We start from the raw sequence: 25676 nt of genomic DNA on the forward strand, positions 1-25676 counted from the left end.
ACTTTGACTAAGATGACTCTCATTTTTTAAATTAAAATAGATATTCTCTCATGACATTACAATTAATTTGGTGATATTCATTATTTATCCAGTGAACCGTAAATATGCCTAAATTGTTTCTCTCAGGTAACTTCTCATTAAAAATCAATTACTTATCATGAAATGTGAAAAATAATTCAGGCACTACCAAAGTGTATGCATGATTACAATGAAAAATGTGTACCCTTTAAAGTAGGTATTGGTTCCCTCAAATACCTACCCAAACTGGCATAAGAAATGTCTCTTAAAAAACATGTAACTACAAGCCATAATATCTGGTTTCTGCTAATTGCTCTGGAAGTCCTTCGCCTTCGTTTTTAAATTTACAGAATGACAGAACACTTAGTGTTGGAAGGGACCTCTGGGGATCATCTAGTCTAACCTTCCTGCAAAGGCAGGGTCACCTAGAGCAGGTTATACAGGAAGGCATCCAAGTGGGTTTGGAATGCCTTCAAAGGAGGAGACTCCACAACCTCCCTGGGCAACCTGTTCCAATCCTCTGCCACCCTCAGTGTAAAGTTCTTCCTCATGCTGAGGTGAAACTTCTTGTGTTTTAGTTTCTGGTCATTGCTCCTCGTCCTGTGGCTGGGCACCACCGAAAAGAGTCTGGCACCATCCTCTTGTCACCCGTCGCATTTACTTGATAAACAACTTAATCACTCTGTGCTTCCATCAAGATATTAAAAACAGGGTCCTGAATCGTCAAGTTTCTGCCTGAGCACTTCGCACTTCACGTCATGTTCTCCCGACAGTGATAGCGAGAGACACTCCTGCCTGCAGCAGCGTGTTCCCTTCAGGAGCCCTTCAGGAACAGGGAAGGGCGGGTTACAGTGGTGGTTTAGCCGTATCCCTGTGCCGCTTTTATGAGGCGGAGAACATGATCTCGCCAGCGTTACCTGCGCTTCCCAGTTCACGTCTGTCTTAGGCCGGTTACGCCGCCGGGGCACCCAGCCATGCACAGCCGTGCCGCGGCACAGCCCGAGCCCCAGCGCGGGCCCCCGCCCGCCCCCGGGGCGGTGCTCGGTGACGGACACGCGGAGCGCAGCGGGCCGGGAGCCCCGTTCCCGGCGTGCCGGGATGACGGAGGCGGAAGCGGGCCGGGGAGGATGTAGCGGCGCTGACAGCGGCTGTGGCGCCGCGACCTGCCCGCCCCTGCCGCCGGCCGGCCCCGCCATGGAGGTAACGCGGCTGGGGGAGAGGGGGCGCGGGGCCCTCGGGGGGGGAGCCGGAGCTGGAGCGGGTGGGGAGGGAGGCGGTGCGTGACCTTGGAGTGCAGCGTGGCGGGGCCGGGGAGGGTGAGGACCAGTCCCTTCTCCTCCGCCTCCCCCTCCACGGGGTCCCTGCCCGCGGTGACGGGCGGGGAAGCCCGTGGGCCCCTGCTTCGCCTCCTCGGTGCCCCGCGGGCGGCGCAGCCCCGGTGGGCGGCAGCTGTGCGGGGCCCGCCCGGGCCGGGGTGGGCAGGGGGGCTCCAGCCCTGCCCTGCGGAAATGCGAGCGCCGGTGCGGGCTACAAGGGGTTGCTTAGTGCCCCTCCTGCTTACAGGGTGGGGACGTCGCGCTGTTGTCAGGGCCGGGGGAGAGCAAGCGGTGCTGACTCGAGGGGAGTGACGCTCAGGTGACACGGCGGGTGCGCGGAGTGGTTACTCTGTGAGAGCACCCACGGGCCAGCAAGGGCTCCTGTTCCACTGCGGTGACCCGGTGTGTTAACACTACGTCAGCTGTGAAACACCTACCAACACAAGCAAATAAATCACTGAAGTGTCTGTATCTAGTGTAGCTTTCATAAACACCAAGGCAAATCCAAATACAGCCTAGAAGAGATAAAGTTCGTGCATTAAATTGACTCTCCTGGTGATGTCCAAGCTGCTCATGTTCTAATGGAGGTTCAGTGCCGCTGTTGAAGCAATCATAATTCAAAAAGTGTTTCGATGTGACTTGGTACACTTGGAGTTGGTGATGCCTCATAGTTGCACACTGCTCAGAAAATTGCTGTTTGTAATGGTCATTACTGCCACAGTTCACAGCAAAGACTAATATATTGCATTTATGCATTGGTTAGGCTTTCTAAGGCTTTTTTTCTGTGTTAAGCTATTGCAAAAGTGAGGGACAAATAGCAGTTAAAATACATAGAACATGTTGAAGTGTGGCATGGAAACACCTTAGAGTAGATCAAGTAGACTTGAAATAAAAAAAAGAATGTATATACATATATATTTATATATCAGTAAAGTATGGAAGCATACCCTGGTTTCAGAATGGTGGACTAGAAACCTAAAAATCCTTGCAGGATTCAGTGTTGGGCTTAAAAGCCCAGCTTACTGTCTGCTGGCTTGCAGCTTGGATGCACCTAATCAATGAGAAGTTTAGGGGCTTTTAGCAGTTCATCTTCCTTGTTGTTCTATTTCAAATGCGTGAAGCCTATTATGTGAACTGCTTCTGGGTTCTGTTACCAGAACAGCAAAACTGGATGTGTTGTTTTACACGATATGTGGTTCTGCCTCTGTATGTATTAGCTTAAAGGACAGTAAAAATATTATGAGAAAAAGATTCATCTGACCTTGCTGTAGTATGGAGAGACGTGAGCTGTTATTTTCTAAACAGCACATGTGGTTTGCTATACTTAATTATGCTGTCTAAGCATACTGCTTGTAGTGACAGTGTTTTGCTAATTGCACTGCTGAAATATTGTGTAACTATTAACAAAGTTTTATGTACCAAGAGAATATGAAACATAAACCTTATAGCTTTTTTTAATGCTGTACTTATGTTTAATGGGCACGTTATTTTTTAATAAGTTTGCTTTTGCCATCTGAAAAAAAACCCCACCTTTTGGCCCATGTGATACATACATAACTGCCTTTGTCCTTGGCCTGTACTTGAACTTATATTTCTAATGATGATCCTTTTTATTATCTGTATCACCTCTTCCCCCTAAATTGTTAGTGATTCTCCATTCTCATAGTGTTCAGATCCAGTTTGGTTTTTCCTTAGTTTCTACTATAAGGGTTTTGGTTTTTTTGGCAGAATAAAGAAAGTAGCAAAATAAAAGTGAAGGTATGTGTGTACACATACATACACACACTAACATGTAGATATATAAAAATACAAATATTTACATATATATTCATATACCTCTTCACTTTCATACTCATGCACATATGATAGTATGAAGGAAGAAGCAGGGTAAAGATCAAAACTTGGAAATGCTACCCTTAATATATTGGAAGTGTCTGTTCCATTTTACTTTGCACCATCATGACTATACATGTTTCTTCATGTTATTGATCAAATGTAAACATATAAATCACAGTAAAGTAACAGTGTCTCCCAGATTAGATCTGTGGAAGTTTACAGTAGAAGGCATTATGAATTTATATTAGGAATAGGGAGCCCAGAATTTCTGAGCTTTTTCAGATACATTTGTCAGGCCAGCAATTCTAGTAGTAACTAGTATGTTTAAAAAACAGAAAGAAAAGGGGGGGTTATAATTCAGGGTTTAAAAGAGTCCTGACTTTGCAGAGTCTTTTCAAATATAATTTGTTAGGCCAACAATTTTAGCAATAACCAATGTGTTTAAGAAACAAAAAAAAATATTAGGACTTTATGTGGTTCAAAAGTTTCCAAAGTTTGATTTAACTGCAGCCCCTCTACAAGTTTGTTTTTTTTTTTGTTCATGCCTTTTTCTTAATGTCTCTTTTAAGAATGAGATAGTGAGTCACACTTTTTAAGCTGCTTGTAAATAAAATTATTTTTCAGTGCTGTATCAACTCTAGATGTCAATTCAGTAATGGAATCATTAGATCATACTGGTTTGCACATCGAGATTTTTCTATTCTGCTGTTCTAGTAATCGTGGTATCTCTTTTTCCATTATGCTTCTGACTAGGCCTACAAATATATATTGTTTTTAAATTTTATTTTAATTTTTTTCTTGTGCTCTCACTATATTCAGTTATTCTCAGTGTTTGAAGGCTTTCAATTAGTTCCTTAAATAATTTTACATTAAAAAGTTAGTTACTGCAGATTGTACTTTATTTTTTTATAGGTTCAAGATGCTGGGCAGGAGATGGTGGCATCTTCTGGCACACCAGGATCAGGCAAATCAAAGGTAATCTGTCCTCAAAAATTTAATTTATTTGGATAGCAGTAGTTGAAAGAGTTAGAGCTTAGCATGCAAGCTGTGAGGAATACGAAGACATAAAGGTATTTTTAATGTTTCCTGTCTTCTAGACAGGAAAAATTGATTTATGAACACTGGGATAAGGTGTCTTGGAAAACATGAGGAAAAAAAATCTCTTCTTGATATGTTCCCTTCTGTTATATTTGATAAATTATTAATAGCATCCAGTTTTGGCGGTAGTCTGTTTCATAACGGTCACACACATCTTTGCATATGTTGGAAGTAAATTTAAGAAATGGCAATGTTAGGACAGCATGCTATTTTCAAAACATTATTCAAATTATATTACTGAATTGTAATCCTTCCCAACTGAGTTTTCCTCTCTAACTGATGCTGCCCAATCCTGTGCTCTAGAATTATTTCAGAAAAGTATACAATTAGGAGTAATTTCTATTATTGCACTTGAAATAACAGAATTGGATAACAGAACGGCAGTAACTTGGACTGTTACTCTTCTTGCATATGCATGGTAAGAGTTTCTTGCCCTAAAATTCAACTTCAGATGTTAAAATGCCCTGTTTCTGTTAATGTCTGGGTTAGAGAAAACTGATTTTTCTAATATATACTTTTTTACAGCTGGACACATTGCCCAAAGAAGACCTCATTAAGTTTGCAAAAAAGCAGATGATGCTTATACAGAAAGTGAAGTCAAGATGTACAGGTACCTTACTGGAAAGAGAACAATTTCTGCCTTAATGCTTGGTACTATCTTACCTTTTCTAATATCACTGCATGTTTTTTATAGGTAGATTTAAATTCTAGGCAAATATCCTAGATTTTTTTTTTCTGCAGTTTCGCTATTTATTGTGGATGGATAGGGTCTGAAGTCCTTTAAGTAAGAATGGAAAGAAAAAGAAGCATTGCTTTTGTCAGGTATTAAATTAATTTTGATCTGGCAGTATGGACATGACGGAACAGTGTAGCTTGTGTAAAAGTTGCAGTAGGACATGTCATCGTCTGTTCCCCATATTGGTGCAGGGATAAATAGCTGTTGCTTTTCAGGAAGTACATGGAAGGGGGAATGTCTGTGATAGTTTTTTGCATGATTAGTACTGTTGTAGAGCACAATGGCTTCTTTAAGATAGTTAGCTACTTTAATCAGGTTTAGGTTAGATATTAGGAAGAAATTCTTTACAGAGAGGGTAATCAGGCATTGGAATTGGCTGCCCAGGGAAGTGGTGGATTCTCCGTCCCTGGAGGTTTTTGAGGTGAGACCAGATGTGGCACTTAGTACCATGGTCTAGTAACCACAGTGGTAGTGGATCAAGGGTTGGACTTGATGATCTCAGAGGTCCCTTACAACCTGGCTAATTCTATGATTCTATGATTCTATGATTCTATGATTCTATGATCTGCTATAACAAGAAATTGTAAACCACACCAAACAAAATATTATGTTAACCACCTGCAAGTATCCTGTGTAAATCTGTGCTGTCATGTGCTGTCCTTCTCTGCTCTACTGTAGCCTTTCCTTCAGTGGTCCACTACTCAGACTTGTGTCACTTCCCCTTGTTTGGAATTACAATTAATTAATTATGCTGACTGCTGGTAGCTGTCCAGTGAAACAATAAGGATATAGGGATGGGCTATACCAGGCTTTTCTGGGTGGGGTTATTCATAAGATCTTGTTTTTCTGCCTGCTGCCATTTTCAGAGAACCAGTAGGTACTGAGTATCTTTCCTATGGCTTAAATTGATCATGAAATAGAAGGTAAGATGATCATCAAAAGAATTTCTGTCTGTAGTCCCTCTCTCCAAACAAGGAAATTTCGCTTCCTCAGAAAACAATGCTCAGTGTCAGAACTGGAGAAGAAGTACTGAATATTTGTTCTCTTTCCTTTAGTCCTTTCTATCACTCAGTAACAAATAAAAATTGATGAAGTAAAAGACATCTCTGATTTGAATAGAAGTGTTGTTAGGCACTAGATTTACTGAGATTTCCTAGAGATTTGCTACTGTGATGGAGCATCAATTCATGCTGTGAAATTTCTTTGCTTTTTTGAGAACTGGAGAAAGAGATTGAAGAACTCAGATCTAAAGCAGCTACTGCAGGAGCTGATGATATTATTCAGGTAGGAATATGTAATGGGTTTCTACTGTATTACATAAAGTTAGCTGAAATAAATCCACAGAAATAATTTGGTAAATAGCTTTAAAACTATTATTTAAATTGCATGGAATCAATTTTCAGCAATATAAGACACTTCCTAAAACCTTTTTTTTTCCCCTCCTCCCCGCAAGTCCTTCCTCCACTTGTCATAAATCCTATTAGTTCTGTGAGGAATTACACAGAATAGTACAATTTCCAGGGAGAACTTATCATGGCCCTTCAGTACTTGAAGGGGGCTTATAAGATGGGGACAAACTTTTCAGCAGGGCCTTTTGTGATAGGACAAGAGGCAAAGGTTTTAAACTAAAGGAGGGTCAATTTAGATTAGATACAAGGAAGAAGTTTTTTTACAGAGAGGGTGGTGAAACACTGGAAAAGGTTGCCCAGAGAGGTGGCAGATGCCTCATCTCTGGAAACATTCAAAGTCAGGTTGGACAAGGCTCTGAGCAACCTGATGGAGTTGAAGATACTCCCTGCTTATTGCAGCGGGTTTGGACTAGATCACCTTTGAAGGTCCCTTCCCACCCAAACAATTCTATAAATGTCCCCAGCAAGACTTTTTCCTTGTGTAGCTGGTTAGACAGGTTTTTGTTTATTTTGGAATGACCATTGCAGAAAGACTTCAGCCATTTAGAAAACTTCTGAGACAGTCATTTGATGAGATTAGAAATACATAATTAAAGTTGCATGTCACAAGAAGTACTTTTAGGAAAGTAACTCAAATAGTTTTGATGTGGCAAGAACATGTCATTTTCAACGTAAGGATCACAGCATAAGAAAGTGAAAATTGGTAGTGAGGAGGACTTTATCAATTGGAGAATAATTTTGAATAATTTGGAGGGACATTTCTACAGAAGGTGAACTTCCCCACGACCACCTGGTGATTAAAAATTAGCTGATCACAAGTAGGATTTTTAACAGAACCAACATCATTGTTTTAGTCTACCTATTTCATATCAGTCTTATTTGGGCTGAAAGTAATTTTTAAAATCAGACTGATGTGTTTAATTGACAAAAGGGGTCATAATCAATATGTGAGTTCCTACCTTTTTCAGAAATCATTGTTTCCATTGTTAACAAACCCCTCTTTCAGTGATATTTCTCTTTTAATATTAGGCTCTCACAGAAAGACTGGACGTTGTACTTCTGGAAAAAGCTGAAAGTCAGCAGCAGTGCATAGCTCTGAGAAAAGAAAATATTCAAATAAAGCAAGAAGGGGAGGTACTGAAATGAGCCATGGAATATTACAAAAATATTTCAGAATTCTGTTTATTTTCTATGTTTGCTTGTTGTGTTTTTAATTTTGACCTTTTTCTTCACTTACCTGTGTTTGATCTTTTAAAAAATCTAAAAAGATCTAAAGGCTTCGTATATTAAAGCATATTTTCTCTGTATCCCCTAATCCATAGTAATAAATATAAAATTCATATGTACATCGTCTAGATCCACACCTGCAAAAATAATTCAGTCTCTGCATTAGCAGCCTACATATGTTAGAGCTGATTGATTGAAGCCATGTCTTTTCATGGGAGATATGAGGTTTACATTTAAATATTCATAAGAAGGAGCCTGTCAGCCAAGGCACCTATCTTATATCAATAATCTCAATTAATAATAAAATGAAGAGTGAATTGCTTACGATTGATGAACAGTATTATATTCCAGATACTTGAATTTGATGTACTAAAAGTAATTTGATCTTTAATATATTATCAGGATAGCTGCTAAAGCTGAAGTCTCTTATGAACATTTTGTGAAATTATTCTGGTAAACATGATTTAGGATGTAGTTTTCCTTTCTCATTCTGCAAATGTTCTTGTACTCTGTAGTGTTTGAATTGTCACAATATAGTTAGATATTTAAAAACTATAGCAATTTTTAAGACTAAGGACTCCTATATTTTCTAATTTGTTATTGTAAACAGTTCATTTGAAAATTCTGTATGCGAAATTACCAGTATTTAATAACTTGCTTGTTTGTTCAGGCTGCAGTGGCTAAGACAGAAGAATTGCAGAAACTACTGGAACAATCAAGTATTGACTCTCTGGAAGAAATAAAAGCTTTGAAGTGTGAATTAGCAAATGCACAATGCAAGTACAATGAAGATTTAAAAAAGCTGAAAATGGAATTAGATGAACAAGTGAAAAAACAAATGGAGCTGATGGAGCAGGTTGAACGTCATAGTGACAGTCAAAAAGAAGTTACAAGATTACAAGATGATGTCCAGAGAATGAAATCTACTTATGAGGAGCAAATTTTGTGTCTGAGCAAACAGTTGGAAACTGTGAGTGAAGACAAAACCAAAGAAGTGACAAGTCTGCAAGAAACTATTAAAAACAACTCTCAGTGTTACCATAATGAAATAAAAAATCTGAATGAAGAGCTTAAAAAATTAAAAATTGCCCATCAAGAAGAGGTGTCAGAATTGATGCATCGGATTGAAATATCATCTAAAGAAAATGAAGAAAAGCAAAATCAAATAAATGAGTTACAGCACAATTTGGCAGAGAAAAATGCAAAGGATGAAATGCACTGTCATACTGACCAGCGTGAATACGACTTGGAGCAGCTGAGAGAAGTCTTACATAAAAATGTAGAAAACAAGATAGATATTGCAGATACACCAGAAGAACCTTGTGTAGAAGAAGTGAAAATGGAAGCAAAGGTTAGGTACCTGGAGCATAGTTTAGAAGAACTTCAGTCCCAACATAGTATATTAAAAGATGAGTTAACTTACATGAGCAATGTCAAACTAAAGCTGGAAGAGGAAATCCATCGCATAAAGGATGAGTACTTTCATGAGCGGGAAGATTTGGACTTTAAGATAAATGAATTGCAGCTTACTAAAGAAGATTACTGCTGTGTAATTGAAAAACTAAAATTGGAGCTTCAAGCAGCAAGACAGCACTATGAAGCTGATGTAGAAGAGCATAAATTAAAGATTCAGACTCTGAAAGAGCAACACAAGACAGAAATTTCTGAATTAAATGAAACTTTATTATCTAGTTCTGAAAAAGAAAAGATGGTATTAGTTTTTGAAATACAGGAACTGAGAGAACAACTTGAAAAGCTAACTCAGGAGAAAGAAGAAGCAGTGTCCAATTACAATAGCCTGAGAGAAACAATGGAAACTCTCCAGGCTGAGCTGGGCGAATCTGCTGGAAAGATCAGCCAGGAGTTTGAATCAATGAAACAACAGCAAGCTTCTGATGTCAGTCAACTGCAACAGAAACTCCGAGCTGCTTTCAATGAAAGGGATGTTCTTCTTGAAACTGTAAATCGCCTCCAGGAAGAAATAGAAAAATTGCCATCTAATCAGCTAGAGATAGAAGAACTTAAATGCAAAATTGTTAGTCTTCAGGAGGACAATAACGCAATAAGAAGCTCCATCAACCAAAAAGATATTACTGTAAAAGAACTGGAAGAGAAGATAGTTGCTCTTACTGATCAAAACAAGGATATTTTAAATGATGTAAAATGTTTGGGTGAAGAGAGAGAAACTCTTCAGGAAAGGTGCAAGCAAGAACAAGTTAAAATTCAGGAACTTCAGCAAGAAGTAGATGTTGCTAACCAGTACAATAATGACCTGATGAAAAAGGTAGAGGAATTAACAGAGAGACTGAATGAAGCTTTAACTACAAAGACTGAAAATGCTCAAATGCTAAAGCAACTGGAAAAACAGATTGAATCTCTGGTACATGATAGAGAGCGGCTTTCATCTGAACTGTATACTCTTCATGAGGAAAATAAGAAAATCATTCAGGAAAAAGGTGAATTAAGTGAAGAGCTGGGAAAGATTACATCTGAAAAAGATGGTTGGTTAGTGTTGAAAGAGCAGTCTGAAAACTTAGAAAAGAAACTACAAATGATGACTGCAGAAAAAGACCATGTATCAACATTACTTGAAAATGAACAAAGGCATACATCCCTTGTAAGAACTCAACTGTACCACCTAGTTGAGAAAGTGGGGTCCAGCATTTCAGATTCTAATGAAGAATATGATTCTCTTAACTTGTTAAAAATTGCAAATGAATGCTTGTCAAAAATTAAAGAAGAGCAGTGCCTTGCTCTACAAAATAAGGAGGAAGTAATTCATTTGCAGCAGGAAGTTGAGAGACTAGAGGAAGAACATGCTGCTCAATATAGAGAACATAGATCCCTGATTCAAGATTTTGAAAAAGAAAAGGCTCTCTTGAGAGAGGAACTGGAAGGAGTGTTGTCTGAAAAGGAAGCTCTTCAGCATGATATTCAGGAGCTGAAGAATGCCAGTGAGAAAACAAGGATTGAAAATCAAGATCTTTTAGCTAATATTGAAGAGATCACTCAAAAACTTGCTTTTTATGAAAGTCCAATACAAGAACAGGAAAAAGGATCAGAAAAAAAAGACGACTTAAATTGCATTCTGGAACAAAAGGAAACTGAACTTAGAAATGTGAAAGACGAACTGAGTTCTCTAAAGGTTATATTTTGTTATTGAAGTATACAGACTAAACCTCTAAAGTCTTCAGAATTAAGGTTCAAAAAATACTTTCAATTCTCTCTTTTCTTCTTTTATTTTTTTTCCCCTTGGCCTGAAAGTGAGTTCCCCTTCTGGAAAGCCCATCTAGCACCTCAGTCACCTCCCTCCCCCCAGAAAAAAAAAAAAAGAAACAAAATGAATCATAATTTTTTTTTTTGACAAAAGTTACTTGTACTTGAACCTTTCTTCCTGTCAATAGCCCTCAAAGTGATCATTTGACTAGATGGACTAACTGACTTCATTATTTTTCACCTCTAACTTTCTATGACTCCATCTCAAACAAAACTCCTGCTTGATCTGCATTAGATACTCCTAACTTCAGGTCATGGGAATTGCTGGCTATGTAAAACTGACAGCTGCAGAATTAATGGTCTCCCATTTTTTGTCCTTGGACAGAATGGAAAGCAGCTGTTAAAACGTTGGAATGTTTTGCTTTCAAGTAACTATGCTTTCAACAAAATTTCTCTTAAAGACGTCCTTGGTAGTAAGAATGTAGACAGTTTTAGCTGTAGCTGGAACTTCTGATGGCTTGTTAGAGAGAAAAAAGAGATATCACAAAGAAATTTTTGTAATACTTCTTATGTCTTTGTTTATAATACAGAATTTAATTGAGACAATGACTGAGAAAACTGATCAACAGTCTTCAGTAGCAGAACTTCAAGAAAAAATTGGTATCTTTCTCACTGTTCTCTTTTATATAAATGGTTTGGGTTCTTTGGATTGTTAGTTTTTCTTTTCATAATTGTCCTGTATTTCCTACAAGCCAAGGAAGATGGGGAAGTAGATATCAATGCAGCTTCCTACTAGGAAGCTATTCCTTCCACTAGGGATTTAAAATATTGTTAGCAATTTTAAGTTGGATACGATATGATATTTCTTAAGGCTTTTTCTTCCTGTGTACATCTTGCTATAAACAGTGTAGTGGATTTAATCTTTATTTTTTAAATATGGGAAGTGTGTGAATAAGAATTCCTAAGGCTGCCAAGAGGAGAAGGAGACAACACTTCACAAAAACTACTCTTGCCTCATTGCAGTTATCCCAACACATTAGCAAGAAAATGGTTCTGAGTTGTTAAAATTTATGTAGAAGTAGACAGGAATATGGCTCATAATGTTAACTGTTATGGAAAGCCTCTGAAACAGGGAAAGTTTGTCCAGGGAAAGATTGTCCCTAAGCTGTCTGTGTCCCTATGTTTTAGCTTGAAATTAAATTTAAATGTTTAACTGAATCAAACACTTGAACATCTCCCCTTTATATTTTGTTTGGTTTTAAATTCATGCTGATATTTGTGTTCTAATTGAATTTCATTTCATTTCATTTCTTGGGAAGAAATAGAAAGATGTATTTTTTAAATTTTCTTATTTATTTTAGAGAGGCTGGAAAAAGAATCTGCAGAAAAAGGAGAGAAGCTAAATAAAATTAAGGTGGTTGCTGTGAAAGCAAAGAAGGAATTAGATGCCAGCCGAAAAGAGGTACCCTAACTGTTTCCTAATATGAAGAACATTCTGCATATGGGGTTCTGTTTTAATGACACAACTTCTTTTTAATAAGATGCAAGCTCTGAACGAAGAATTGGAGTTGGTTCGATCGGAAAAAGATCAGTTGTCTGCTTCAATGAAAGACGTTATTCAAGGAGCTGAAAGCTATAAGGTAAGAATAGTACTGCATTTACAAGACAGTTAACCATAAGAAAATACTTTGGTGTTGAAGCCTAGCCTGGATATTTATTGCTATTTATTTGCACAACTATATTTGGCAAAAGAAATTGTGTCAGTGCAGTTGGATACCAAAATCAAGAATTGTAAGGTTCTAGTAATGGAATCGACTGCTGTCAGAAGAAAATAAGGCACTTGCTTTCCACTGGAATGCCATTTCTAAACCTTTTGAATCTAGCATCATACATCAAACATCACACATTAAGCAATGTGTTGCTGAGGGAAAACATAAATTCTGACAAATTCTTCAAAGTACATAAAGTTGAAGATCAGTTTGAAAATCCTTAAGTGATAAAGACCTGAACTAATATTTCTCTGGGAGCATATCTCTGGGCACATGAAGCAGAAGCAGGTGACAATCAGCATTGCTTCAACAAGAGAAAGCTGTTCCTCGTAAGACTTGTGAGGAGGAACATAAAAGGAGCCTTTCAGTACCTACAAAGACATTATCAAGGACAGAGAATCAGGTTATAAATGGTGGTGCAAGATAAGACTAGTCTTAAATTGAAATGAGAGCTGGATACATGGATAAACATTTTTAGCCTATGAGATGGTTGAGCTTTGGAACAAGTTGCCCAGGGGACTGGTGCCATCTCCATCCTTGGAAAGACCTGATTGGACTAAAGTCTGAGTTACAGGTCTGATCTCACTGCTGACCCTACTTTAAGCAGAAGGTTGAATGTAGACCTGCTGAGGTCTCTTCCAACCTGAACTATTCTAGAATTTCATTGCCTGAAAAGGGTTTTTCCCAGAGTTTGTAGTGGAATAATAGCATTAATTTCATTGTGATGTTTCTGGTGTTGCAGTAAGACAACTCATATACTGAAATATCAGGAAGATGAGTAGGCCTCTGAGATGAATGTGCTTATGCAATATGTGTATTGTAAAAAAATTTGATTTTGTATTTGTATGTGTTAAGAATCTTTTGATGGAATATGATAAACAAGGAGAACAGCTGGATTCTGAAAAAGGCAGAGCAAATAATCTTGAACGTCAGATAGATGACCTCACAAGACAGCTACAGGTGTCATCCCAACAGGTCAGTTCTGTATGTGGGTCCGATCCATTGATGATTACTGTAAAAATCCTGTCTATTGAGTGTAAGTTTTAATCATGTCATTGTTAGCACTGGTTCATAGCCTAAGTCCATTTTGAATAGTGACTTGTAATTCAGGGTGGTTTGTTTGTTCTTTTTCAACATCTAATATCTTACCTGGGCCATGACAAAGGTAAATATATCTAGGGTGTTTGGCTTTGTCAGTAGAAAGAGTTTAATGTGCTCCAGGTCAATTTACAGGAAAGAGCAGGTGTTTATCTCTGGGTTTGTTTAAACATACAACTCTGCTGCATGTATCAAACTTGCACTATTTCTCTGATTGCACAGCTACACTTCTCATGAAGTGCAGTAACCTTTATCTGAGAAATGTTTTTCTTCTGTTTCTTCAACAAAATGTGGGTTTGGGTATTTTTTCTCGTTTTTTTAATTTACTTAAAAACCAGAATATTTGAACATAGTAAATTAATTATGGTGGTTTGCATTTTTCACAAGGATGAGACTTTAGGATGCATTGTAGAGTACCATAGGATCATTCAGAAGAGCCTAAGATGGTAATTAAGCAGCTGTGAGACACATTTTTGCAAGGGTGGCTGCAATGGGTTTGGTATTTAGGATTTAAATTCCCAGGCCCCATATACTGAAGATTTAGCTAGGCCACCATTTCCTTATAAATACAAATCAGTAGTGAGAAACATAGGAAGAAATAAGAAATTATATTCTGCCTGATTATGCAGGCATTGAATTTTTCAAGTTTGTTATGAAGAAACAGTTCTTACTATGTACTGATAGGATCTCTTGGAAGACTTGGTGGTTCAATCAAGGCTTGCAGTTCAATCTTTTTAGGTGTTAGTAGTATGATCATTTGTTTATAAATACAGTACCTGTATCTGGAGTGGGACAATAAGTATTGAAACACTGTACTATTGCGAGAGGAAGGTGATTCTTGCAGAAAGCATAAATTTGGGGGTATTTTTTTCTGATTTCTTTTAATTCTAGCCATCATACAGAAAGCCGGGCAAATTAACTCTGAACAAAATAATCAAAATGTGCTAGTAACTTTAATTTAGCCTGGTTTTAGCCTGTTTCTTAATCTGATTTAACACAATTAAGCTGGACAAGACTCATCTGTAGGAGTGTATATCTTATCTGACAAGATCGCACACAAATTCAGCTATGTTTTTTATCTTTTCATGATTACAATTTCAGCATGATCAGTTACGCTCTGCTAATGAAGACCTCCTGGCTCGTGTTGAAACACTGCAAAATAATGCTAAGCTGCTGGAAACTCAGATATTGGAGATGCAAAGAGCCAAGGCAAAGGCTGACAAAGAACTAGAAGCTGAAAGGCTTTTAAGAGAACAGAAAACAAAGGTAGTACTTTGTCGAGATAGTGAATGGGCTGAAGTGTTACTTTCACTAGATGTGATTTCGGTTAGACTTTGGTAAATTGTGGTTTTATAGATCAAGTTCCATGCTTTCTCTTTGTGTTCCTTGACTGCGTTTATTGAAAACTTGGTCTGATCACTGAAAGAACTTTGCAAGGTTGTCACTTGGAATAGATGGGGGGTGTTACAGAATGTGAAAACCATTTCATAATATTTTGAGTTTTTCTCTGGTTCATAGTAATTTCCTAAAATAAAAGAAAGAATTATCTTTATACAATCTGTGTGTGTATGTGTGTCTATAAGTATAAACAGATGCTGACATCTATTTTGAAATTGGACTGCATAACTGAGAAGTATTTAAATTTCAGGAACATAGTGGTGCTCTCCGAGAAATGGAGGAGCTTCAGATGCAACTTCAGAAGGAAAAGAAACATCTGCAGAAAACTATGCTAGAACTAGAGCTCGCCAGAAAGGTAGGGCTGTTGTTTTTGTTAGTGCTTAGTGGACTACCAAAGATTTTGGCCTATCTTGCTGTGTTGAATGTCCTCCCATTCTGTTCTGAGGATTTTAAAGCCTGAGGTGTGTAAAAGGGAAAACCTGAGAGCTTTTGCCCCTGGTTTTGTACTGGAGAGCTGATGTGTACTTTTGGGTTTGGTTTTGATGGGTTTATTTTTTATTTTTGTTTGTTTGTTTTAACTTGGGTTATGTGACCTGTCTTGGGTAGAAATAGGAAGCAAATTTAGATGTCTGGGGTACATGTATAGTGCACTCTTCAGAAACTGCCCTTGTTTTAAGGACTGAAACTGACAGAAACTAATATCTACGAAATACCTACTGATAAAACTTAAAGATAGAAACCGGTTTTTCAAAGCTTCTGGTTATTGTCTGAAAACAGATTATTTGCTGAGGATATGGAAACCCGATGGATGGGTGTTGCTTGTGGATATGGATGGTGAAAAAATTTTTGTTAGATGTGCAATATAGTTTTTTATATAATTAAAAAGCCTTAGCAGACAAAGCATATTGTAAGCTCTACCTTCATCGTGTGTAACTTGCAGGATGCTCAAAAGAGTACACTAATGGATATGGAAATAGCTGATTATGAAAGGCTGGTAAAAGAACTTAATCAGAAGATTACTGATAAAGACAGCAGAATAGAAGATCTTGAGCAAGAAACAAGTATTCAGAAACAGAAGCAAGAGACCCTACAGGAAGAAATAAGTGAGTAAACTATAAACAGCAAGAGTCACTATGGTATAGTTAGTAATGGTAAAAAATGAAATTCAGAAACAACTTTTCAAGTCAGAGTGAGAGTTAGGTTTGCAGGGAATACTAAACAGTTACACTGGAAAAGTAATTTTGACTTTAAGGAAACTTTACTAGGTTATCATCCAGTATTCAGCAGCTAAAAGCCAATTTGCTTGCCTGATATACTGTTTCCTACCTGATTAAGTTAATCATAAGTTCTGAATGTTAGTAATGGTTTCATCATTTCTTGACTAGAAATTAAAATTTAATTTCTTCCTATCCTTAAGTATAAGTCTTAGAACCATTTCATTTATTTGAAGATCTTTGTGATAACTTAGACAAAGGATACTAAGCTTACTATAAGCTACGTGTTTGCAGCTCTTAAGGAATCTGTCAGAATTTGCTTAAATATTTTTCAGTATTTTTAAGGAAATACAGGAGGGGAAGTTTCCTTTGCATAAAACTGTTGTTTTCTGCATTAGAATTCCTTCAGTCAACTATGCAACAGGATGAGGAAAGAAATGCCAAGATAAAACAACTCCTAGTAAAAACCAAAAAAGAACTGGCTGATTCAAAACAAGCTGTAAGTCCAGATGCTAATGACTGAGTGTTCCATTTTTAAACTAACTTTAAAAAACAGGCTGGTAGCTGAATTATTAAGTTGCTGAGGTTTGTGTTATTTTATCTTGCAGGAAAATGATCATCTAATGTTTCAGGAATCCTTGAAAGGGGAATTGGAAGCCACTCAACAGCAAGTGGAAGCCTATAAGGCAAGAAACTTCACTTTATTTTTAGTGTAAGGTTTCTCATTTAAGTAATAAGTGTGTGATTTTTACGGGCAAATGGAATATAGGCTGAAGAACAAAAAGGTGTTATTTTTACTACTAGGTTATTGTTTCTTAAATTAGTTTTGTCTGTTTGTTGCTTTCCCCAGATATTTTCCCTGTGGCTTTCTTTAAACAGATTTGCAGAGTCTTTTTCCTCTTTCCCTTTCCAGCAAAGGAGAGGACTGTGGAGTTTGAAGCTTGCAACTGGGATATGTTTTAAAATGATTCTTTAAAAATGGAAGTTTTTCAGTTTAAAAACAAAAATAACATAGCAAAAATCTTACATGTTGTATAAATTTTGTCAGTTGGGCAGAATAGGAATTGACTGTAATGAAAGTAGCAGGGAAGTGAGAGAAGCTGGCTTTCTTAAATGCTGCCACACCACCATCGTAATTTTATCTTGAATTGTCTCTTTAAGCGACATAATTTTATTAAAAATTATTATATGATAAGCCATGTCTATTTTTTATTCAGTTTTTCTTGGATTTTAATTTTCTATTCACCAATTCTGTACAGGAATTACTGTAGTAGGATCCTGTGTTCTTAGTGGCACGTCCCCTTGGAGAAGAAAACTTTTTGTTATAGTTCAGTTTGCAACTGACTTTTTCAGATTCAAGTGGCTGTGCTGACATCAGAAAAGCATAAAGTTCAGGAACAGCTGCGAACGTCTTCGGAGCAATACCAGCGTATGATGAGTACTTGCCAGCAAAAAATTGCAACCCTGCAAGAAGAGTGCAGAGCAGCCCAGGTACTCTAGTGGGAGAAGTAATCTTAGAGACTTTAGAAGGGAGGTTTACTGCACTCACTGTCTGCTTCTCCAAAAATACTTTGCAGACCTTACTCTTCTCTTTTTGTCTGTCAAGAATTGGGAATTATCCCAGTGCTTAAGGTAATTGAGTGGTGGTGTAAAGGCCAGACTGTGTCCTGGTTGTCATGTATGACTTGTGGAACATCTGGACTGCACATGTATATTTCCAGGAGGGAAAACCTTGTAGTGGTAGTGAGGTGTTGGAGTTTATTTAAGATGATCAGCAAGTACACGCTCAGGGAAAAGAGAAGTCTTTAAAGAAAAAGGGAGAACTGAAAAAAAGGAATATAATTTGCTTCATATAAAACCAGCTAACACAGATAGTACTTCAAGAAATAAAAAAAAAGCTGTGAAAAATATATTTGCCAGCACCTTTTAATATGCTGAAATCTGAGCAGCTTCTTAATTGGCAGCTGAACTACATGCAAAACTTACACTATTGCTGAGGTTTTTTTATTATTTATGGGGGTTTCATCCATATTGCACTGTGTTAAATGTTCCTAGAATGTAGTGTTTGCATTGGAGACAGATTCAGAATATAGTAGGACTGCTATGTTCAAACTACCTTTATGGAGATGACTGTACTACTTTATGGTCTCTGGTGTATGGTAGGTGTGCAACCTGCAGGTAAGTAATAGCTAAACTTTCCGAAATCCTCCTTTTGAAGGTGAGAGCATTTTAGTTATCTTGGGGATGACTACTGAATCCATGAGCTTGTCCTAAGATTCAAGAAAGAAAATGTGCATTTGTGGCCTTTCTAGACTAATACAACATGAGTACTTGAAGGATGGGAATAATTCTTGCTGTATAGTGTACAGTCAAGGATGAAGCTACTATGTTGTGAGGTAATTTTCTGAAACTCATGCATCAGCTGAATTTAGAAGAAAAGACAGACCAAACACCTTTACAATCAACTAAAATATTATATCTTGTGCTTTGTAATACTACTGCAAGACTGATTTAAGTCCTCAGAATTATGCAAAACTTTAAAGCATATTAGATTTTTGTCACCTCAGCAGTATAAGAGGGAAACAGAATTATCTGCCCTTTTTTTTCCTTTACATTCGCCTTCATTTAAAGCTGTTGATAGAACCCTTTGCTTTTGAATCTCTCAGTTGAATGCAGTTTTTGAATTTTCAGGTGTTCTTTCTTTTCTTTAATACTAGTATGTTGAAAATTAGTGTCTCAAGTTTCACATTTTGTGATACTCAAAGTCTAAGGAAACATGATCTGTTATGGTAGTCACCGTTTTACTTATCCATTTAAAAGAAGAAAATGCAGCACGTGGTTTTAATTTTTTTTCCCCATGTAAAATGGAAATAAGGGAGCAATACTCAAGAGCATAACTTGTTAAGGGTTTGTTTTCTATGTGATAGGCTGAACAAGCATCTGTTACATCGGAATTTGAGAGCTACAAAGTCCGTGTTCATAATGTTCTAAAACAGCAAAAGAATAAATCTGCTGCTCGGACAGAGTCTGAAGGAGCCAAACAAGAGAGGTAAAACTAAAATTTCTATATGCATACAGAAAAATACAGATACTCAAAGTTATTGAGCTTGCCTTTGCTAATTTCTGACCTACAAGGGAATTCCACTGATTAGCTCTTTGCTTCGATATGGAAAATATCAGAAGGGTGGCAGTGTGCTTCCCCAGTTACTTTGGGGTTTGGTTACTTCCCCAGTTACTTTTGGTTTGAATTTTTTTTGTTTGGTTGGTTTGGGTTTTTTTGTTTAATCTAACTGTGGCTCTGCCTAGCTGAACAGAAGAAATAGCCTCAATTTCTACCATGGTGGTACTCTTTTAGTTTCTAATGCCTGGATTTATCTTTTTAACCGTTACTTTTGTGTAACCTGTCATTACAGCCAGAGGGGAAGTGAGGTGTTAGGAAGTTTCATAGGAATCTCAGGAGCAGAAATTAGCCAGCATATTCTGTGTAGACTTGACATGTCATTTTCTCTGCCATGAAGTATTGTAGCCAAGTGCCATTTGCAACTAAGAAAGAAAGAGCAGGTTAGTACAGTTCAGCTGAGTTCACTTTGAACTTTTTCAGGAATGAGTGGTTTAGTGTAGGTAAAGTTCTGGCTGCCAATTCAGTCATCAGTTCTAGCAGATTTATGAAATACTGTTGTCGAATCAGCTGCTGCATGAGGAAAGACTTGGAGGAAAAAGTTACACTTCCGAAAGGTCTCTGAAAATCCTTTTAATTATAGTAATAAGACAGGTAAATTCAGATTCATTTTGGAAAGTGTCTCAATCCACTGTAAAATTTCTGTAAGTTACTGTTATAAGTCATTGATGGCTGCCCTTGGTGACAGACTGGGCATTTCTTTGTGAAATGTCAAAATTCATTTCTGACCATCTTCAAACAGTACCTACAATTGCAGCCAAAAATCCACCAGAGGGCGACTTGTGCTTTGTTAGAGGACTTTGGTTTTGCAGTTGGTTTGGGGTTTTTAAAAAAGACTTCCTGTCTTTTGAAGCAAGTAAACTGCAACAGTTGCATTTCTGTGTGTCTCCTTTTTGAAGAATTTTAAGAAGTTCTAATATTGTTATTTTTTTGTGAGAGAGAGTCACCTTGGAAACAAATTGGTCAAGAAATAAACAGATGAGAAATAGTTCCAAAGAAATTATTTATAAGTATCAACTCTAAGATTAATGAGGTATACAATTCATGAGATAATGGAGATGTCTGCATATATAAATACAGAAAGCATAAAAAGAGAACTTATGTCATTTAAGACTCTTTCTTCCTTGTGTATCTAATTTTGATTTGTTTCTGACCAACTGAGTTTATCTGTTTTTATAAATTTGATGTTGTTTCCTAGTACTTTGCTCAAAATATACTCCAGCCATTTGTCCCCTGTATTTGGTCTCATTGAACTGATGTGCATTTACTAAACAAACAAAAAAAAAGCCTCTACCACTTTTAAGACGAAATCTTTTCTCCCAGCTGAATCCCACATATTATTGTCCTTCTGTCTTGTCCCCCCAAACCAGCTTGAAATAGAAAGTGATAATAGTCACTCTTTCAACCCCAATAGTTGCATTCCCAACAGTTCAGATGGGATGCGGTAAACCTATTTGTACCTATATTGAAACAGGATCAGAACTTTGCTAATTGCTTCTTCTGTAGTAACATTCTAAGATATTTTGGTCATGGTGCTGTGTTGATTTAATTAATAAATAAGCAATTTGGATCAGCTATCTATTATGTTGTTTATATAGTATAGGTTCTGAATTATTCTGTAATTATTTTTAAACATATGTAGTGTATTTCTTTTTTTTCCACATGCAGAGAACAGTTGGAAATGGTGATAGATCAACTGAAAGTTAAGCTGCAAGATGCTCAGCATAACTCACAGATGAATGCGTCTGAACTCCAGGCACTGCAGTCTGAACACGACACCCTGCTGGAAAGACATAATAAGATGCTGCAAGAGACAGTTGCAAAAGAAGCAGAACTCCGTGAAAAGTATGTTCTGCTGATGAATAGACACAGATATTTTATTTTGTGTGAATTTTAAGAACTGGACATGTAGTGGTGTGTAACTGTATTTCTCAAAGAAAGGGCATATCATTGAGAAAGTTAAAGGAATTTTCAAAAGGATCGTTTGCTATTTTTCATGAGCCATCAGAAGTTTCAATAATGAAAATGAAATAGTAGCAGGGAATTTGAGACTTCTGAAAGCTTTCTACCTCTTAACTATCAGATTTAAAAATTAACATTTTTAAGCACATTGACTATTTTAAAGTCCAGTGCTCAGCACTACATTTGTGTTGTACTGCTCAACTAAATTACAGGGATGTTTCCTGTTAAAAAAATAAGGTAGTTATATGCAGAGCAAACAATTTCACTGACAAAATACCCAGTCCTGTATTCACCAACTGCCTTTCTTGCAGAAAGTACTGGATTTTAAGTCTATGCTTGCCACAGTCTTAATTTGCTGTTTCTTTCAAAATGAAAGGAATCTGTTTAATCTGTATCACATTGCCTGAGTAACTAGTACTTGAGCTCCTCACAAAGGATCTTTCCCTTCTCTGTAGAGGGTACAAAGAAGTTCACATGAAATATTCATTAAAAATTACAACTCAGTATTAGGAACTGTTGACTTCTTGTCACCATCTTTGTACAGTTTTATCTGTTTCTGGTAGCCAGATGATGGCTCACTATAATCAACCAAATGACGTCCTGCATTTTTCTGGAAACAACCCACTTTACTGTAGGTTCTCTTTATACTTAGAGAGATTGCTCTTTGACATGCTGGCTCTTTGTAAGTCTTTAAGCTTACAAGGGCAAGTCCTGTGCTTAGTCTTTCCATACGTGCACTTGTTTAATTGCTTGTGACAATTTTGTTGTGCTTCTGGAGTACCTCCAAACCAAAAAAAACCCCCAACAATTGGTCAGTTACTGACATTTTTCTTGCTAACAGCTACACTCTTCTGCCTTCTTCTGCGCTGAAAGTTGAAGGTTAAATTAAACTTAGCTTCTTAGAAACCTCTGATTTTAGAAGTCCTGCATAAGTATTTCATAAATAAGTGTTATAAGAAGTGAAGTAGAAGGTAAGTGACATGCCCTGTATGACACTATAAAACAGTCATGTTGCAATTCTAGAATTTAAGAAGGTTTACAGCACTGTATCTCTAATACTTACTCTTTTTTTTCCCCAAAGATGTCTGAATTTTGTGTTCTAAAATAGAAATCGAGAGTTTATATAGCACAGTGCATTCAAATGATAGGTAATCAGCGTAACTTTTTCAGTCTTAGATTTTCCCTGTAGAAAGAGGAATTTAAATGGAAAAAACTTGCATGGTCATTCTAAGATAATCGTACACATGAAAATTGAAAGCTGCTTCAAACTCTAAAAATTTTGAAATTAAAAATTACAGTGTTTTGCTGTTGTTTCTTACTGTTTGTGTGTATGCTGTTTTCAGACTCTGCACAATACAGTCTGAGAACATGGTCATGAAAACAGAGCACGCCCAGATGCTGAGTCAGCTGACAGCCCAGAATGAAGCTCTCCGGAACAATTTCAGAGATCAAGTCAGGAACCTGCAAGAAGAGCACAGGAAAACAGTAGAGACACTTCAGCAGCAACTCTCCAGAGTAGAAGCTCAGCTCTTCCAACTCAAGAGTGAACCAAGTACCAGAGGTAACTTCCAGGCACAGTACCAGGGTTTCTTGAGTTAGTTACAAATTTGTGCACCTGAGTCTGAATCTAAAACCTGCTTACAGTGTGTGATTCTGTAAATTACCAGAAACCTTTTCTGGAGACTGCAGCATCCTGTATCAGTCCACAGATACCAAGTAAGGAACGTGTCTTTGTTATTACTTACTGTCCCTTCAGAATCTTAAGGTCCTTGAATCCATCCACGGGAGGGCAGCAAAGCTGCTGAAAGAGATGGAAGGACTGTCTTGTGAAGAGTGGGAAAGATCTCTGGATTTGTCTAGTCTGGAGAAAAGGAGGGAGGGGCAACCTCATCACTCTCTTAGAGATTCCTGAGGAGGGGAAGCGAAGAGGGAAATGCTGAGCTCTTCTCATTGGTACCCAGTGATAGGATGTGTGGGAATGGTTCAGAGCTGCCCGGAGGACATGCAGACTGGACATTAGGAAGTATCTTCTTACTAAGAGAGTGGTCAAACCCTAAAACAGTCTTCCTAGCAAGGTGGTTGATGCCCCAAGCCTGTCAGTGTCTAAGAGGCATTTGGACAATGCTCGTGATAACTTTTGGTCAGCCCTAAAGTGGTCAGGCAGTTGGACTAGATGATCATTGTAGGTCCCTTCCAATCTGCATCACTGTTATCTATTCTGCAGTGTCTGCATTGTCAGACAGATGAGGAGAAATTACTTAGGTTGTCTCAGGTTTTGGAGCATACCAGACATCTGCCTCAAGTACGAGAGGTGAAGCTAAAGAAAAGTGTATTGAAAGCTGTTTCAAGAATGTTTGTTACTGATATACTTGCCATTTGATCCCTCTTCTAATTTAAGATTTTACTGTCTTCAGGCTCAAGTGTTATTTTTGTATCTGTAAAGTTACTAACCAGGATGTAGTTGGACATTTGCCAAGCAGCAGTAACAGTTTAAGAAGTTAGTCTATTACTGAAGCAGAAGGGTCCTGCACACAGCATTAAAACAGAAGACTTTATGCCTCCCACAGGACTGGTTGAAATAAAAGCTAATTCGGTTTGCCTTAAAAATATTTGTCACTCTGATAGCTACAACATACCTTCAGGGAGAGTTGAATGAAGATTTCATAGTCACTGAAATAAAAATTGCCAGTAAATTTTAGGTTTAGAAACAGGCTTTAATTGTAATGATCATTTGGAGGTGAAAGGCTGTATTTTTCTATTATAAATGTTATGTATCTGGCTTTCTCTTTTTTCTTCACCTGCATTTTGAAGACTAGTTCGTGTACTGTTCTCAGTCTGAGACAGTCACATCTATGAAACAGCCCTCCCGATTTCATGCTGATGACAAACATCAGGAAGTATCTTTCAGGTCCAGCTGTTTCAAATCCAGGAACGAAGAACTTGAGAGAACGGCGAAACACTGACCTTCCTGTTCTCGATGTGCACACTGTAGCTAGGGAAGAGGGAGAAGGTATGGAAACAACAGACACAGAGTCTGTCTCTTCAGCCAGCACCTATGTACAATCCTTGGAACAACTTCTGAACTCATCAGAAGCAAAACCTGGTAGGTAGAACGTGGCTTTTAGAAGCACTTGCCTACATAAAGTTGCAGAAGTTTCTTCTCTCATATTTTCATGCTTTTAGGTGCAAGACACAAGCCTCCTTAAGTGTCACTGAGTTTACACTGTCCTGAATTTCTGTAGGAGTTTTATTCTTGAATAAGGACTAAGCTTGCTACCGCAAAATAAAACATTACTACAGGTTTTAGTAATTTAAAAATGTATTTCTGAGTTTCTAAAGGGAAAAGACTGGATGAGCAAGCAAGTGAATAGTTGCAGAACTTTTTGTATTCTGAATGAGTCTATACTAGGGACAGTTAAGTGCTGATTTAACCTGATTAATGAAAGGATAAAATTTCTGTTATTCTCAATGAGGCTAATTAGAGCAGGAATTTATTCATAGGTTTCTTTCTAGGAAAATGAAAGCCATCGTGAAGAACAATGTTCTAAGAGTACCCCGAAACCCAGAAAAATACATGGTAGCATCTAATCATGATTTAAAAATCTACTGAACACTGTAGATAACTGTTGAAAATCTCTATCTACGGGTAGGAAACAAAGAATAATTAAAACCATATATCTTGATGTACTCTAGAACTGTTTTGCCAGTCCCCTTCTAATATATAAACAAAAATAGATCAGAAAATAAGCATGCAGCAGCAGCATTGATGCCTGTTAAGTCTGCAGTCTGACTTTGCATGAATTCTGTTTATAAGGAACTACATTAATCAAGTCCTGATGTTAAGTTAGTATGAGGTAGATGCAAGTGCTTTTTCCTTCTCTTAGTTTTCTTTTCCAATTAATTGCAGAACCATCTCAGTGGCAAGCAGAACTCACCAAGGATGAACTGATTCAGAAACTAAACACAACGGCAAAGAGTGCTGATCACTTGAATGAATTACTTCGTGAATCAGAAGCAACCAATGCAATCCTAATGGAACAAATAAAGGTTAGCAGACATGCAAGACGTGAGGACAGCTCTAATTTCCATGGTCTTTTTCTTAGACCAAATATTTAACACTCAATATGTTTCAGAAAATCCCAGTCTATTAGATTTTGGTGATGCAAAATTTAATTCTGAAGGAGCTTTTATTGCACAGGTC

General features: G+C 37.5%; 1 protein-coding gene across 3 annotated transcripts in view; it reads left to right on the top strand.

The window, feature by feature from the left end:
* The first annotated feature begins 1091 nt into the window (after positions 1-1091).
* The window catches only part of GCC2 (GRIP and coiled-coil domain containing 2), a 30262-nt gene continuing 5677 nt past the window's right edge, over positions 1092-25676 (top strand). The window contains exons 1-21 of one of the 3 annotated variants that reach the window (XM_027674995.1): positions 1092-1218; positions 4083-4145; positions 4794-4878; positions 6221-6288; positions 7443-7547; positions 8311-10785; positions 11447-11516; positions 12218-12318; positions 12398-12496; positions 13481-13600; positions 14825-14989; positions 15372-15476; positions 16062-16224; positions 16734-16834; positions 16944-17021; positions 17689-17826; positions 19263-19384; positions 21182-21358; positions 22819-23036; positions 24384-24578; positions 25383-25522. In XM_027674995.1, coding sequence (XP_027530796.1) covers positions 1117-1218; positions 4083-4145; positions 4794-4878; positions 6221-6288; positions 7443-7547; positions 8311-10785; positions 11447-11516; positions 12218-12318; positions 12398-12496; positions 13481-13600; positions 14825-14989; positions 15372-15476; positions 16062-16224; positions 16734-16834; positions 16944-17021; positions 17689-17826; positions 19263-19384; positions 21182-21358; positions 22819-23036; positions 24384-24578; positions 25383-25522 — 4890 coding nt within the window. In that variant the 5' untranslated portion in view covers positions 1092-1116. Of the gene's footprint in view, positions 1219-4082; positions 4146-4793; positions 4879-6220; positions 6289-7442; positions 7548-8310; positions 10786-11446; positions 11517-12217; positions 12319-12397; positions 12497-13480; positions 13601-14824; positions 14990-15371; positions 15477-16061; positions 16225-16733; positions 16835-16943; positions 17022-17688; positions 17827-19262; positions 19385-21181; positions 21359-22818; positions 23037-23142; positions 23192-24383; positions 24579-25382; positions 25523-25676 lie in introns of those variants that run through there. The other 2 variants (XM_027674997.1, XM_027674996.1) reach the window with 2 other exon arrangements.

The sequence above is a fragment of the Neopelma chrysocephalum genome, unplaced genomic scaffold (assembly GCF_003984885.1).
Source record: "Neopelma chrysocephalum unplaced genomic scaffold, ASM398488v2 Primary Assembly neopelma1_25, whole genome shotgun sequence".
Classification (NCBI taxonomy): domain Eukaryota; kingdom Metazoa; phylum Chordata; class Aves; order Passeriformes; family Pipridae; genus Neopelma; species Neopelma chrysocephalum.